The 15,518-nt window shown below is 39.6% G+C and overlaps 1 protein-coding gene across 1 annotated transcript in view; it reads left to right on the top strand.

Moving 5' to 3' along the window:
- LOC109468070 overlaps positions 1 to 15,518 on the top strand; it is a 39,290-nt gene that overhangs the window by 3,956 nt on the left and 19,816 nt on the right. Inside the window, exons 3-14 of the mRNA XM_019766302.1 lie at positions 1,139 to 1,711; positions 2,529 to 2,702; positions 3,327 to 3,406; positions 4,869 to 4,966; positions 5,934 to 6,084; positions 7,612 to 7,724; positions 10,355 to 10,461; positions 11,229 to 11,424; positions 12,075 to 12,323; positions 12,609 to 12,704; positions 12,946 to 13,039; positions 13,454 to 13,591. Coding sequence (XP_019621861.1) covers positions 1,139 to 1,711; positions 2,529 to 2,702; positions 3,327 to 3,406; positions 4,869 to 4,966; positions 5,934 to 6,084; positions 7,612 to 7,724; positions 10,355 to 10,461; positions 11,229 to 11,424; positions 12,075 to 12,323; positions 12,609 to 12,704; positions 12,946 to 13,039; positions 13,454 to 13,591 — 2,069 coding nt within the window. The remainder of the gene's footprint in view (positions 1 to 1,138; positions 1,712 to 2,528; positions 2,703 to 3,326; positions 3,407 to 4,868; positions 4,967 to 5,933; positions 6,085 to 7,611; positions 7,725 to 10,354; positions 10,462 to 11,228; positions 11,425 to 12,074; positions 12,324 to 12,608; positions 12,705 to 12,945; positions 13,040 to 13,453; positions 13,592 to 15,518) is intronic.

Genomic DNA, 15,518 nt, shown 5'->3' with positions numbered 1-15,518 from the left:
AAGGTCAGCCAACAGAGGCCCATACTTGTCCTTAACCCTTAACAGTACACCAGCACTATATATTCTGTAATATCTTTTTGTTTCTAAAGATTTTTTCTGAAATTTTAGGTAATTGTCACCCACAAAGTTGTCTCTCAATATAGTGCAGAAGACTCCGTTTCTACCATTTATAAAAAAATTATATCTGATTTTCTTTTGGGGTCCGCGCGGACCCCAGCCGGCTTTCGATCATAATGGATACACTGGCGTTCTTATACATTACCTTATTTCCGTTTTTATATGTTTTTAGGCACTCATCGTATGTCTACCAAGTTTTCAGAGAATGGTGTAGTAATAGAATTAAATTTTAATAACTTTGGTGTAATTATAACGTCATATGACGTCAGAGCTAATAATATAGTCCGCCATATTGGATTTTGACCAATGACGTCATCAAATTAGCATATTCTATGCATATCAAGTGATGTAACTTATATTTATTTATGTAAGAGGTTATTAATGTTGGAAAAGAAGTGTAATTTAATATAAAAGTCAGAAATTTTTTATGTTTAAACCAAAATTACTTCTATTTTCAAAAAAACTGCCTTCTAGAAACCCGTTGCCATGGCAACACAAAAAAACATCAACTTACCAGTATTAAACTAATATGAACTTTTTTCCAGAGACATTTTAGGAAAGGTCTCCAAATTTGATACTTCTAGAGCAAGCCGATTAGCCGCTATCTGAGATCAAAGTTGGGCCTCAAAAGCCCCTTCAGTCTGAAATGGGTTTAATAATCGGGTATTTCTTCTTGTCTTCTTTTCTTCACCAAAAAATAGAAAAAGTTCAAAATGTATGATTTTTGTATGTAATGTGGACACAGAGGTTCCCACATCAGTTTGCAAAACAATTGAGCTGGTAGCATGTTGATAATTTCTAAAAATTAGCAAAAACTGCTCTGGGGTCCGCGCGGACCCCAGGTGTACAGATTAATCAGTCCGGGAAGGTGTACTGTTGAGGGTTAAAAGTTCACATGATGTATTGACTCTTATAGTCGTCTTATGGCAACACATTTAACAAAATGAATACCGATATAAGGAGAGTGAACTTTATTTCTCCTGTGGTTGATGATGTTTCTTCACACACCCTTCTACTCCAGCATTGCCGCATGCTGATCTTCACGAAGTTCTCAGGACAGCGGCTTCTGAACACGCCCCCGAATACGTGAAGAACCACGCCCTTGTTCAAGACGCCCTCCGAGCAGCTGCTGGTAAGGACGCCCCTGACTACCTGAAGAACCGGGCCGTTGGGCAGGAACCGCTCCAAGCAGTAGCTGCTGACGAAGACGCCCCTGTCTACGTGAAAAACCCCGCCATTGTTCGAGATGTCCCCAGGGCAGAAGCTGCGGAAAACGTCTACGTGAAGAACCCGGAGATTGTACAAGAAGCCCCACGAGCATCAGCTGTTGAAGACGCCCCTGCCTACGTGAACAAACTCGCAATTGTTCGAGATGCCCCCCGAGCAGAAGCTACCAAAGACGTCTACGTGAAGAACCCGGAGATTGTACAAGAAGCCCCCCGAGCAGCTGCTGCCGAGGACTCTCTTGACTACTTGAAGAACCAGGCTCTTGTTCAAGATGCTCTCCGAGAAGCAGCTGCTGAAGACGCACCGACTGACGCCAAGGACAAGCGCTTCGTCCCCGCCATTGCGAATCTTGCTGGGCAGCTTTTTTGTAAGTCCTCTAACCTTGTTACTGATAACATACGACATTATACTTTCTACTCACATCAGATACTCCCTTCAGTAAGGCTTTATGGAACTAACCTACAGTATGTTTCTTCTGTGAACTACCTGGGCAACCAAATAACTACCAACCTGTCTGATGACGAGTCAATCCGTACTCACATCAGAGGCTTCTACACCAGAGCCAATTCCTTAGTTCGTAAATTTAAGTTTGCCTCTACAGAAGTGAAGCGCACGCTTTTCAACGCATACTGTTCCTCTATGTATTGCGCCCAGTTGTGGACACGCTACACTCTGGGCGCTATTCGAAAACTCCGAACGGCTTATAACAACGCCTTTAGAATATTGTTTTCATATGGAAAATTCGAGAGCGCCAGTCGAATGTTTGTGACTGAGGGTGTCGATACCTTCGATGCTCGCAGACGTAAACTAACACACTCTTTCACCAATCGGCTCCTCAACAGTAATAACAGAATCATAAAACTCGCAATCCACTCAGACTTATCATCCACCAGTCACTACTGGGATCACTATATCGGCCTAGTCTACCGGTAAGGCCCTTCTCGTATGTATATGTACCGAACCCTACCGTTTTTACTATGTGTGCACCTTGTTATTTTAATTGTTTGTCTACTATGGGCCAATTTGCGCCTGAAATAAAGAATAAAGTAAAGTAAAGATATGCCATGGGAATATGGAGACTTTGTGGCGGACAACGACAAATATCACTGACAGCGTCACTTTGACTTCATGAATGCTATAGCTATTCACGTGAATGTTTTTCCATTCCATTCTACCATATACAGCATCAGAAGGTGGCTTCGACGCAGACAAATTGACAGAGACGATCAAGAAGCTGGGCAGTATGGAGAACATGGCACCGGACATCATGGCCCAAAGTGTGCAGCATGAGGCTGAAGTCGAGGCACAAGTGGAAAAACAGGTTGCTCAGGAAACGGTTGATAAAATACTTGGAACATGTAAGAAATAAAATTTTCTTGTATCTATGAGGCTTTGAATCATGTCCATAAAATTGCGAATTAACGATCAGTAACTGATCGTTATCAGAATAGTGCCCTTTCCTTTATGATCCTTCTGCTTAACATGTAACACTGTCACATTGTTTGGACCTAAGACTAATTTTAGTGTTCCCATTGTCCGTCGGTATTGTTATCTGAAATGTTATTTGCACTTGTAAACGTTTACTGACAATATTTTATATACATTTAATGTAATAGTTTATTACTATTTTGAATTGTTTAATATGACGTTTTATACTCTGTTTGCTGTTTATGTAATGTCCCCATGTCAATTCAGCCTCTGGCTGCCATTTTTGGGACAGTGTTGTTGTGTTTTTAATGCAAATGAACCATTGATATAAATGTATTCTGTGCATTCCTATAACTCCTGACGTGTCCTTTTTTTTCAAAGAGTATATGTACCAACGCTACTGTTTATTCCCTTGCACAAGTCACATTGTCTTGACAATGTCGTAACATTCGTCATTCGGTTTGTTCTTAGAGATCTCTCTGGTCATGGTAGCTGGTGAGTCATAATGTATTAGCAAATCTAACCGATGTCTTTCGTATCGCACCATATTACAGATGAACATGACAAGAAAGATGCAGATGGCGATGGTGATGATGATGGTGGCGGAGGCGGCGGTGGAGATCATGAGATCAAGGTATGTGCTTTTTGTGTGGTTTATTGTTTATTGAAAACCAAAACCCATCGCAGCCTCAGGGCTGAACTGTGAGGTTTGTACACAAGTCGCGAACACGTTACACTTGCTCGTATCTTATTACATTTCGAAAAATACGTTAACTTTAAATTACTACTTACAACATTTTAAGATCAAATACTAAAATTCGCAGTATAATGTATATTTTAAAAAACGTTTTTCATCATTCATAATCTTTAAAATAGAAATAAATTATAATATTTTGTAGCTGCGACATTTAAGCAAGTTCAATTCTGAAAGAATTGCATTGAAAAAAAAAACACATTCATTCGGATACTATACTTCAAAGGGGCATGAAATGACGGCTTATTACAAAGTCTCATTGTACAGTCTGACAGTCAGCAGTGTACAAAATGATTTCTGAGCCGCTCTGTTCTGGCCAAGGGAAGGCTGGTGCTGTCATGGTTTCTCAGTTTACGCCCCGTGGATGCCTGAGGTGGAACCAGTTCGTGAAGTGGATGTTCTGGTTTCATCATGTTCGTTAGTAGGGTAATGGCAGCCAGCTCTCTCCTTTCCTTGAGGGAAGGAAGATTTGGCACAGTCCTTTTGCCTCCACAAGAGATGACCAACCCTCCTTTAGCTGCCCACCAATGGATAACAGCTATTCTTCCATGAGAGTGGAGTACGTAAAAACATTACAATACATCAACATACAATTATATAAAGTTACATTACATTTTGTAATTAAAAGAAACAAATGTATAAAATCGTGTGTGCTTTACTTATTCATGTCCCTCGTGTGCTTAAGTAGGCCTTGTTTGAACTTCTCATGTGATGACACTGTTTGCAGCCAATGTGGTAGAGAGTTCCATGCTGCAGTAGATCTGTATGTGAAAGATTTTTAGTGCTCTAGTTTTGTCTTGAAATGGATTTGTTTATAGATCCTCATCGATATCAGGGAACATGGAAACAGTATGTATTGATACGTCACTTCAAAGTATGAAGTGGCGTATGAATGGACAGATTAGGGATCTTTGTGTTTGTGTATGCAGATCCCTAGAGCAAAGAGCCCCAACTATATATATTTGAGGCTCTTTTCTTCATGTGTTTGTTTTGTTTTATTTGATTGTTTACGATACCATCGTTTCACGCACCAAAACAGTTACTTTTAAGTAACTGTTTTGGTGCGTGAAACGATGCAACTGGATACAATTTTGAAGCATCCACTACATTTCCTTAGTGACACTGTAAATCCTCATAAAATCAGGTTTATATAAGCACGAACTGTTGACAATGGTACATTGCTAGTAGCCTAAAAGGCGTACGTCTGTTTTCAGAATCATATCCAGTTGCTTTAGTTACTGTTTTATGGCGTATCTTATTACCTGGGTGGCTATCCCTCACCAATGCATCGTCACATACATAATTATGTATCAGCCGACTGATAGAAGGGGTTGTTTTGCAGGCTGAGGTGGACTTTGTTGCAGACAAGGGTATGGTACAGGATGACATGTTCGCTCCACCAGGATTGCACATGAGGGTAGACGTTGAGCAAGACCCCGGGTATGTATTTGATTCATTATAATAGAATAAGGACTAAGCGTTAACTTTCAACACTTGGATTACAGAAATGGGACTTTTCGGTTTCCCAAATTTTCGGTTGACTCCATCAACCTTGTTCACGGAATGGACCCGTCTACTATTGGAACGTGACGTCAGAGACACGTGACCGTAGTAGCGGATCATACGTGCCAGATAACTTGTGTCGCCCCCCGTCTTTGTTCAGATTAGGTCTGTGAGCTCTAATGTAGACCGCATCCTTCACTCCTCTTGCAAAGAAGTCCGATTCAGAATCGAGGATTTTAAGCCCTTCCAGAGATACAGAGTGAACAAGGTTGATTGAGTCAACCGAAAATCCCATTTCTGTAGTCTAAGTGTTGGAAGTTAAAGCTTAGTCCTTATTTCATAATGACTTGTACCAACACAGATGAACTTTCATGCTAAGTTGAATCATCATGTTTATCTAATAAAATGTAGTATACAGGTATAACGACCTGTCAATGTGACACAGCAAAAGTATGAATGCCAATCCTACCCCCTTTCCCAGTACCTTGTTTTTGGCCATTATCGAGTATACACATATATTACACTATTCATTCTGGACAGCTATAATTGAAAATACTCACTGATCATACACAATCTGATGTAACATCTGTGTCCATAATATGACCAGGGTCCATAATATCGCCACCTTGAGAAACAGTGTGCTTAAAGATATTTTTACTGCAACATACCCTAGGTATGTACATTTGATGTGTGAAGGAGTGCATACCAAAAGTATGTGCATACCACACTGTTTCTCAAGGTGGCGATATTATGGACCCTGGTGATATTATGGACACAGATGTTACATAATCTAAAACCCAGAAAGATTGCGGAAAATTTTCATGTCTCGGGAGGCTTACCCTCTGACGTTACCAGCGATTTCCTGGAACCACGAGGAAGCTTATTACAATTTTTATACCTACAGGAAGGACGGCGAACCCGATCAAAGCTCTCAACCAATGGCGTACGGCTATCCCGTGGGGATGGGCGCTGCTCTGATGAACGGCTGTTTCGGGACAGGATACAAAGCAGGAGATCCGTGCTACAACGTCAGGGACGTCATCCCGGCATGTTACGTAAGTTTAGAATCCACGATATAGCTAAAAAACCTACCCGGGAACGGTGGTAAATCCTTCTCGGACCCCCCACTGAAGGATCGCACGATAGGGTCCGAGGTGGTAGTGACGATGATTCGAGGATTACCGTCGTGCGACTATTGTGATCGTCTTTAGACGGTGGTAAAATACCGTCGCCGGCAACATCTTGACGATAAACATTCGCACGACTATTCAACCGTCGTCAGTCTAAAGTCGACCTTATTTTGTCTGCCTACTGTACTTGTCTGTATGCCATGACCAGATGCAGATCTAGCGCTGTGTACCGATAAACAGTACCGATACTGTACCGGTAAAAATTGATTAGGTACAGGTCTAAAATACGTAGTCCCTCAGTACCGGTACCGTACTTAAACAATTTCACACCGATTTTATGCCTATTTGTGACCTCAAATGTGTAAATAGCTGGTCCCCCATGGGTCCCAGTGTAAGGACAGTGTGTTAATGAAAACAAAAACATCTTAGTTTTGCCCATATTTTGTCTTAGCATTCTCCATAAAGGAAAACTAACACTCAACTGTCAAGTTTATTAATGTTTTTCTTGTTTTTGAAGAAGTTCAGACGAGCATGTTCATTGGTCGAATTGGTCCGGACCTGTACCTAAACCGTACCTGTACCTAAAATTTGTTTCGGTACACAGCTCTATGCTTCCCACAACAGTTCGAGTTGCACATACACATGTGCTAAGTCAAAGGGTTGGGCCCCAAATAAATTGTCGATAATTCTGTACCTTGAAGTGTTTCGCATGAACCACGATGCCTTGGGGGTCTGTGACATCATCAAAAACTCATTGGGACTGTAAGAAAGTGTATTACAGTTTCTAGGCATCATGCTCTTTCGTATACAGTGCAGATACTCAAATTTTACAATGTGAAACAATAGTCAATGGCGTGTGAGGCACAACACCACATTGAACTCATGTCTCATTGTCTCAATTAAGCTTAAACTTATTTTAATTCTTTTTTTTTCAATGTAATTTCATGTTACTTCAGAATCTGTACCGCAAACTTATCATTACTGTTAACAAATAAATGCCGACATTCTTTTTCCTGCACCTGCCGCCACCGTGAACATATAGTTCCGTGGACACCGCCAATTTTCTTAGACCTCCAATTTTCTCAGTGAACGTTTGCTGCCGTGAACATAAAGGTATTATGTTTACCGAAGAAAAACATTGTTTTTGCTCAATTTCGTCTTCCACTTCTTCTCCAAACAGTGACCTCAATGACTGGAAACAATGTTGTGTCTGTTACCATGATGGCAACTAGTGTTGGGTTACATGATGTTGCAAGTTTATAGCAGGAGGGATTTACACTTCTGTCCGACCATGTGTTTAAGTATGTGTTTGAGTAAGAATTAACAGAACAGACCATATGCGAAGGTAAACACTATGTCTTTGCCTTGAAAATGTAACCTTCCAGTTTACAGTAGCGTTGAAACATTGTCCGTGGTGATGAACCGTACAACTATTGAAGTATTGTCACACAGAACATGATGGAGGGGTGTGGCTACATCGGGGTTGGCTTCGATGGTCGCGGAGACTACAGCAGCACGTCAAGAAGGAAATCAGTCGTGCAGCGGAACTGTAAAAACCTGGCTACGTAAGTATCACGGGATTGTTTTGAACATGTTCTATCATATGTTCACTGATATATCAAAAATGCACACATGGACTAACATGCCCACACACGTAAGGAAACACACAAGCACAGACAGACGTAGAAAATATATACTAGAACTCTTGAATGTTGAACCTGGTGTTTTTTTACTTAAGGCCACACCAATTTAATTTGTTGGTTCTTGGATTTTTTCAGAAAAAATATGAAGCGACAGGGCGAAAAAAAAAATAAAAACAGGTCTAGGCATCCTACTATAGCCCCAAATGCTACAATATGAGTCATGAAGTCAACAAAAAAGGCTGGGTTAAAATTTAAAGTATAAATTTTGAACTTTTAATCAAACCACTGCATTGATAGATGGAAAAAACTGTAACAACTAGGAAGAAAATGAATTTCCTCAACTGTTGGGGGCAAAATATGAGCATTTTTGAGTTGATTCAGAACCAGAATCTTTTTTTTTTTTTTGCAAATCAGAAAAAAATGAAGAGGCGAATCCGAGAACAAACAAATTAAATTGGTGTGGCCTAATTTGACGATGTAGAAAGTATAAAGTATACCAAATATGCAGTAGCTGTAAATGTGTTGCTAAAAGTTTGCAGTACTATGTTTGTAACTAAGAATATAGTGACTGTCACATTACTGCCCCTTATAAGAAGGCTGCATTTTGTCATAGCAAAAATACCTGCCATTTTACTGCTTGTGGAAATGTTTTTAATCTACCTTAGGTATCACGATGAGGATGTTCCGGACACCATGAATGTTCACGGCATCTTCGACACAGAGGTCTCCTCCTACGTCTACGAGTCAAGAGAGTCTTACCGCCATTCCCTGCAGGCGAAAGCTGGAATGTCGTTCTCTGGATGGGGCTTTCAGGTTCATTAAATTTCATTTTCAATAACAACGTTTTTATCTAAATTGAAAAAATTAATGAAAGTCTAATGCTAATTCATGCCCGAGGGCTAATTGCAAGAACAATAAACAGCAAAAATGATCATAAGTAATGCTAATGCTACTTTGGATATAAATTTGTAGTTATTGTTGGGTTTGATTTCTTTTCCGTGTGCAGTGGAGTATGAAATGGCCGACATTTTGCGAAATGTATGAATTGGGGGGGGGGTGTTAATAGAAGTGCAGTTTTTGTAGGCTGGGAAGGTGAATGAAGTTAGGGAACATTTTAGTGACCATTTCAAATAACTGATCTCTTTCGGTGCTATAATGAGGGCAATGACAAATAAAGTAATTTCATCCTCCACTGCATTTCCTGTACAATATTTGCGACTGACTTTCTTAATTATTGATGAATTTCATTTCTTTTCAGGCTGCCGTGGACTCGGCATATGGGAAGTCGACATCTTCCGACAAACAGAAGTTCATGTCCCTTATTCAGTGTAATGTCATAAGGTGTGTGTACTTTCTATTGCACAGTATTCATGCTGTTACAGTCTGGACCTAGAGATATCTACCAGTAGCACTATTTTAAATTTTGTGCTGAGTAGATATTTTTGCAGCCCTCTTAAACAACTATTCTATATTTTAGTTTATTGAATTACGCCTTGCCCTTTTACAGGGCTCTATATGTGTGACACCGTATGTGCAACCCATACATATACAGCAGGGCAGACAGTACTATTAGATCTGGCCATAGGAACACGTGCTTAAATACAGTATTAGAAGTACTTGCCCATACTTCAATCTCAATTTTTTTCTGCACCAAGTAGCCACAGCTGATGATAGTAAAAAAACCTCAACTTTGACCTAATTTTTCATGGTATCCATCCGCCTGGCCAGACAAGACCTAACCACTCACATCTCTCATTACACCTACTAAACTGGTGAAATAAACAAAACTTGACCAAAGTAGGAAAGTTTAGACCCTTCCTGTGCCTTCCAGCCCCAAAATCTCCAAAATGGACCAAAATGGACCCATTTTGAGGCCTCTACTGCGCAACGCAAATGTGGTGTCTGCCCAGCACTGCAAGCAGTATGCCATATTTCAGGCTTTTTATCGTTCTTTAATCAGTTGTTAATGGACCGCCCAGGGCGTTTGCGATTGTGTAGCGCCTGACCTATGACTTATAATTGCCGGGTGCAAATGAGGTGTTTTATGGGTGGTTATGGGTCAGTGACCAGGCACGTAAACACCAATAGAAAAGTGGGTCATAAAAGGTATTGTAGTATATCCGTTTCAAAATAAACACTGACACTGTTTAGAAGTTGGGATTCCACCATTGTCTATCTACGTCTTTCTATTATTTGACCTCTAATCTCCAATTCACTTTTAATTCTCTATGCTGATTTTGTTTCAAGTATGTCATAATTTCAGCATAATTTGTATGTTTTATTTATTATCATTACTGCTAAAAGATATTATTATTGTTATTATTATTATAATTTTATTTTATGTTGCTGGGCTCCAGGAAGAATAGTATGGAGTTTACTATACTAATGGAGATCTCAATTAACAAACAAACAAACAAACAAACAAACAAACAAACAAATCTATCATCAATACGCGGGTGTCTTCTTCATTAACCCATGCTATATGATAATAGGATTATGGCCAATGGATAATGGATGAGAAACTTTGACCCCTCTTGCCATTTGACCGCTAGGTATGAAATCTTCCTGGATGAAATCTCGCCGGATACCCTGAGTCTGCCCTTCCTGAGGGACTTCTTGGCCCTTCCGACTAATTTCATCCTTGGGAAATTAGCGCTTCGTAAGTATCATCATGCATGTTTTCTTACAGTAAATCAAGAATGTCTTGCACAATAGATAATATTTTTTTTGTTTATTTATTGTTTTGCACATACAAATAAAATGTAACAATTTAAAAATAAATAGACATGCATAGGAGGGCAGGAAACCTGGTGGTTTACAAAATGTATCTTTAGCCCTCCCCAATACTACAAGATTAAAACTTAATAATGCTAATAATGGTAAATTACCATTATTAATAAATGAACCAAATTTCAAACAAAGAAGACAAGAATAGCAGGAAATAAACAAAAACAATTCGAAGAACTAATGGCATAATACAAAACACCTGTATCTGAACAAATAAACATGGTTCTTGATCCATGCTTGGTCCAGGGGTCTCCAGCTCATAACTTTGACATAAATACAAAACTCACAGATACACTCCACACGTTCATTGCCCAATCAAAAAGATTCTGTGTCTCTTGCCAGCTGAGCCACACTAAACATTCAATTGCTGTACAGTTATAAAATTGATTTTAATTGCAGGTGTAATTTATAAGATAATGTTATTTGTGTATATATCTTGTTCTAACTATTTATTGTTGTTTTTTTACCTCATATGTCTAGGTATGTGTTAGGTGTGCACGCTATCAGCATAATTGCTGCCTAGTGCACACTTTGTATTGTCTTGTTACAATTCTGAAGGAATAAATAAATAAATGGTTGTTGATGCTTTGATTGAGCACAGTCAGTCATGAGTACACTACGGTATCTATTTGTTTACAGAAAAGTTCATCATCCGCTATGGGACCCACTTCATCAAGTCAGCAAAGTTCGGTGGTTCCTTCAGACTGTTCAAGACTCAGGAGGCTTCCAAGACTGAAAGTCTTGAAGACTTCTCCATTCAGGCCCAGGCCTCTTACAATTCTCTTTTCTTCAACGCCGGAGGTCACTTTGGAGTTGGATCTTCCAAGGGATCATCGTATGGCAGCCATTTTTTATTCTTCTTTTAATACACTTGTGGGGATAAGGTCATATTTTCTTATCTTGTTGTACTTTACAAATCGTTTGGCTTTGCTATCACGACTAGTGGTAAATTTCCAGGTCGATGAGCTAAACTGGTTCTAGATCACTCTCTTTTGATTGTGAGGACAACCTTCTTCCCTCGTTAATGATTCAATATTAGTTGAAGTCCTAGAAATGACTAATAGACTGGACGTAAACTCTGCCTCATTAGTAAAGGTGAGTAACAGTTACTAAAAGCTCTGCAAGTTTCTGTCCTGATAATAAATTGCTCTTAATATCGCCCCAGATACTTGTATCTTTTGCATATTAAACATGTCTACAATCTTAGCATGAAAGTTCATCTATGTTGGTACAAGTCATTATGAAATGAAGGCTAAGCTTTAACTTCCAACACTTAGATTACAGAATTGGGACCTACCCAAATTTTCGGTTGACTCCATCAACCTTGTTTACGGAATGGACCCGCTACTACGGTCACGTGTCTCTGACGTCACGTTCCAAGAGTAGACGGGTCCATTCCGAAAATTTTGGAAAGTCCAAATTCTGTAATCTAAGTGTTGGAAGTTAAAGCTTAGCCTTTATTTTATCATATCTACAATCTTACAGCCAGTCTGATAAGACTTCCAGCACCCACGTGACAGTGGAAGGAGGCGACCAGGAAGTTGCCTCCATCGTCGCTGACTTCTACTCAACCGGCTTCAAGGACACCTTCACCGAGTGGCTAAAGTCCATCCCCACCTACCCCAAACCCATCGAGATGTTCATGGGCACCATGTCAGAACTCCTCAACTTGAACTACAAACTTCTCTTCCCTTTTGACATCACGGATGTTGCAGACGGATGCTTCAGCCAAAGGTGAATTTTACGACATAATCTATATCTAACCATTCAAAAATGGACCATTTAATGCACTTACTGTGTGCGATGAAGCAGACAGCATGGAAGCTGTCATGTCTGTTATGTTCATTGCCTTGATGGTGTAGGTAAACAGTGACCTTCTTTGAAATTGTCCTTGAAACAGTCTAGGTCCAGTATCTATTGATAGTCGGTCGGCAAAAAAATTCAAGTCGTCATATAGCATAACTTTTACTCTGAGTATTTTGTTCTTGTTCTTGAATGTATACTCTTTCAAATCCATAGCCTCAAGACCGAGGAAGGCACGGGAAGGAAGTATTATGAGGTCGGTAAAATGGTGAACAACAGCCAAGGAGTGATGAAACCAGTAAAAGAGAAACGGTAACTCTGATTATATGGGAGAGGTGATGGAGCTAATTGATCTGTGCTACAACATAAAGATTTGTGCTACAAACTTTAAAAATGGGCAACAAAATAATTATGTTTTGTAATTTTGGTGAGTGAATATATTGCATATAATTAAAATTCTGTTGATACCCAAAGCCAGCTAACATCTTAATGACCATTTTAGCGTCTTCTGATGTTCATGAAGGTATTAACGATTTTGATCAAATCCTTCCAGGTACTGTGACTTCACATCTGCAGATAAGTTTGAAAAAGAAATGGACAAGAAACGACTGGCGCTGGAAAGGGCGATTGCTGTTTACATGGAAGAGGTATGCCGCATTCCATTATGTTCTATGTTTTAACTTTGTGCATAATGTTATCATTATGAAGTGTCATTATTTATCACGTTCGTTTGGGGTTTAGTAGTACTGCTATAGATATTGTTGAATACTTTGGAAAGATTAAGGTGGTTTTTACTTGGTCGGAGATAAAACAATAAAGGGTCATGTTTTGCTGTTTTTTAACATACATTGGCCTGGACCTTATGAGTTATTATTAGAGATTAGCATCTATACACGTGTGCCATTTTATGCTACAACAATAGCTGGAAAAGGATCAGAGTTGACCGTTGTTGTTGTTTGTTTAGTACTGATCCTGTGTTAAAACATCCGCCATCTTGGATTTTGACCAATGACTTAATCAGATTAGCATAAATTATGATGAACCCGGTTGTTGTTCCATAGGGACCAGTACCCACCACGGATTTCCGTCTAGAGGGGGGCAAACCTGGATGTACTTCTCAGGCCTTGAAGGTCAAGGGGGGTATCTCTGGTACTACCTCCCCCACATGGATGGAACTCATCAACGGGGACACGTATAAGGTACGAGACAATAGCTCTTCGGCATAACGTACTGTACTTTGTTTGTTTGTTTAGGATCTCCATTAGTGTGAATTTCACACTACTCTTCCTTGAGTCCGTAATGAATAATCAGACCAGTATTTGAACCATCGCACACCGGGGTATGCCCCTACTCTTTTTCGAAAGGTGTGGTCGGATATCTTTAACGTGCGTGGGGTGTGGCTCTCCCCAAACACGGGACCTCCATTTAACGTCCTAGCTAGGAACGCCGAAACTAGGTACTCATTCGCACCTGAGTGAAGTGAGGAAAATCGTGTAAAGTACCTTTCCCAATTGCAAGGGTACAACGTCGCGGCGCATGTTCGGACTTGTTCGGGTACGAACCGGAATTGAACCCGGGTCTCCCCGTTTCATAGTTCAGTGATCTACCACTACGCCACACGACGCCACTTCATGGCTGGTCAACGTTACGTCAGGATTTTGCCCGTTTTAGGCGATATATTTTCAACGCAACATTTGAGAACTATAGACGGGATGTCGACATGTCACATGTCCTTAAATATGTGAATACGACCTTACAGACGTTGTACCGTGTGCACAACACATTAGGCCATGTTGATTTGATTATATGGATGACATCCTCCGGGAGCCCCAAAACTGATGCGCGCGTGCGAATAAAAAAAAAGTTTTGGCAAAAAAAAAAGTTAACTTTTCATTATGAAATCTACGTGGTCATGAGGGTTGAGCAAATGGCACAGAATATGGTTTGGCGAATAATCTAGTCTTCAAGTTCATTTCTTTACAATTTCGTCTTTTTTCGTTTGATTTTGTTCTACGACATTGGTATAGTTTTTATTAATTTTTTTTGTAACTTATGGTATATTTTTGCTCATTTTGCAACTGTTTTGTACGATTTACAGTATGGTTGAAAACTTTTTTTTTTGGAAACGGCCGAAAATTCATGCGCGCGCAGATGTCATCCATATAATCAAATCAACATGGCCTTATGTAATTTTGTACTTTATCATGCTCTTATTCGCCCCCTGACCTCCCCCTTGAACACTTGGAAAGTGAAATATCAAGGTTTAATATAGGTAAAAAAAAGTGACACATGAAAGTGAAATCCAGAAAGATTTGCTATGATGATACAACGTGCTACTGTGGTACATGTATATATGAGATATGCATGCTAAGACTAAGAGGAGCAAGAATTGAATTCAAAGGCACATAAAATGATTTCAGAGCAGTAAAACTACATTGTACATGCACTAGTAGTAAGTCCATGTGGCCATGTACATGTAGCAGACTTGTATCTGTGACACAGAAATAAGGTTGCTTAGCTTGTTTTGTATGGTAGGCAGGTTCTAGATATTTACTGTTCAAACCAAAAAGTAAAGGGACTCCTCAAATAGCTTGTTGGGCTATGTCAAATGCTTCAAGTATGAAATGATATTAAGGCCACACCAATTTAATTTCTTGGTTAACAGATTTGCCGCTTCATTTTTTTCTGATTTGCAAATAAAAATAAAAATTCAGAATCAACTGCACAATGCTCATATTTTGCCCTGAACAGTTGAAAACAGTCCTTTTCTTCCTTGGTGTTACAGTTATTCCATCTTCCAATGCAATGGTATCATTAAAAGTTCAAAATTCATTGTTTAAATTTTGAACCGGCCTGGTATGTTGACTTCATGACTCCTATCGTACCATTTTGGGCCATAATAATAATTAATAGGAATGCCTAGGCCTGTTTTTTGTTTTTTTTGTTTTTTCTGCCCGCCCGCTCCATTATTTTTCTAGGAAAATCCATTAACCAAGAAAATAATTGGTGTGGCCTAAGGAAAATATGCTAAAACTAGAGAGGCCGACATTTGCTTGGGAGCAAATACAGCATATTTCAGTCCATCTCCCTCCCACGCAAAAGTGGACTATTCCAAACTTACCCCAG

The sequence above is a fragment of the Branchiostoma belcheri genome, unplaced genomic scaffold (assembly GCF_001625305.1).
Source record: "Branchiostoma belcheri isolate BF01 breed outbred unplaced genomic scaffold, Haploidv18h27 scaffold190, whole genome shotgun sequence".
NCBI classification, from domain to species: domain Eukaryota; kingdom Metazoa; phylum Chordata; class Leptocardii; order Amphioxiformes; family Branchiostomatidae; genus Branchiostoma; species Branchiostoma belcheri.
Note: the sequence above shows the minus strand (reverse complement) of the source record. Positions and strands in the feature narration are given on the sequence as shown.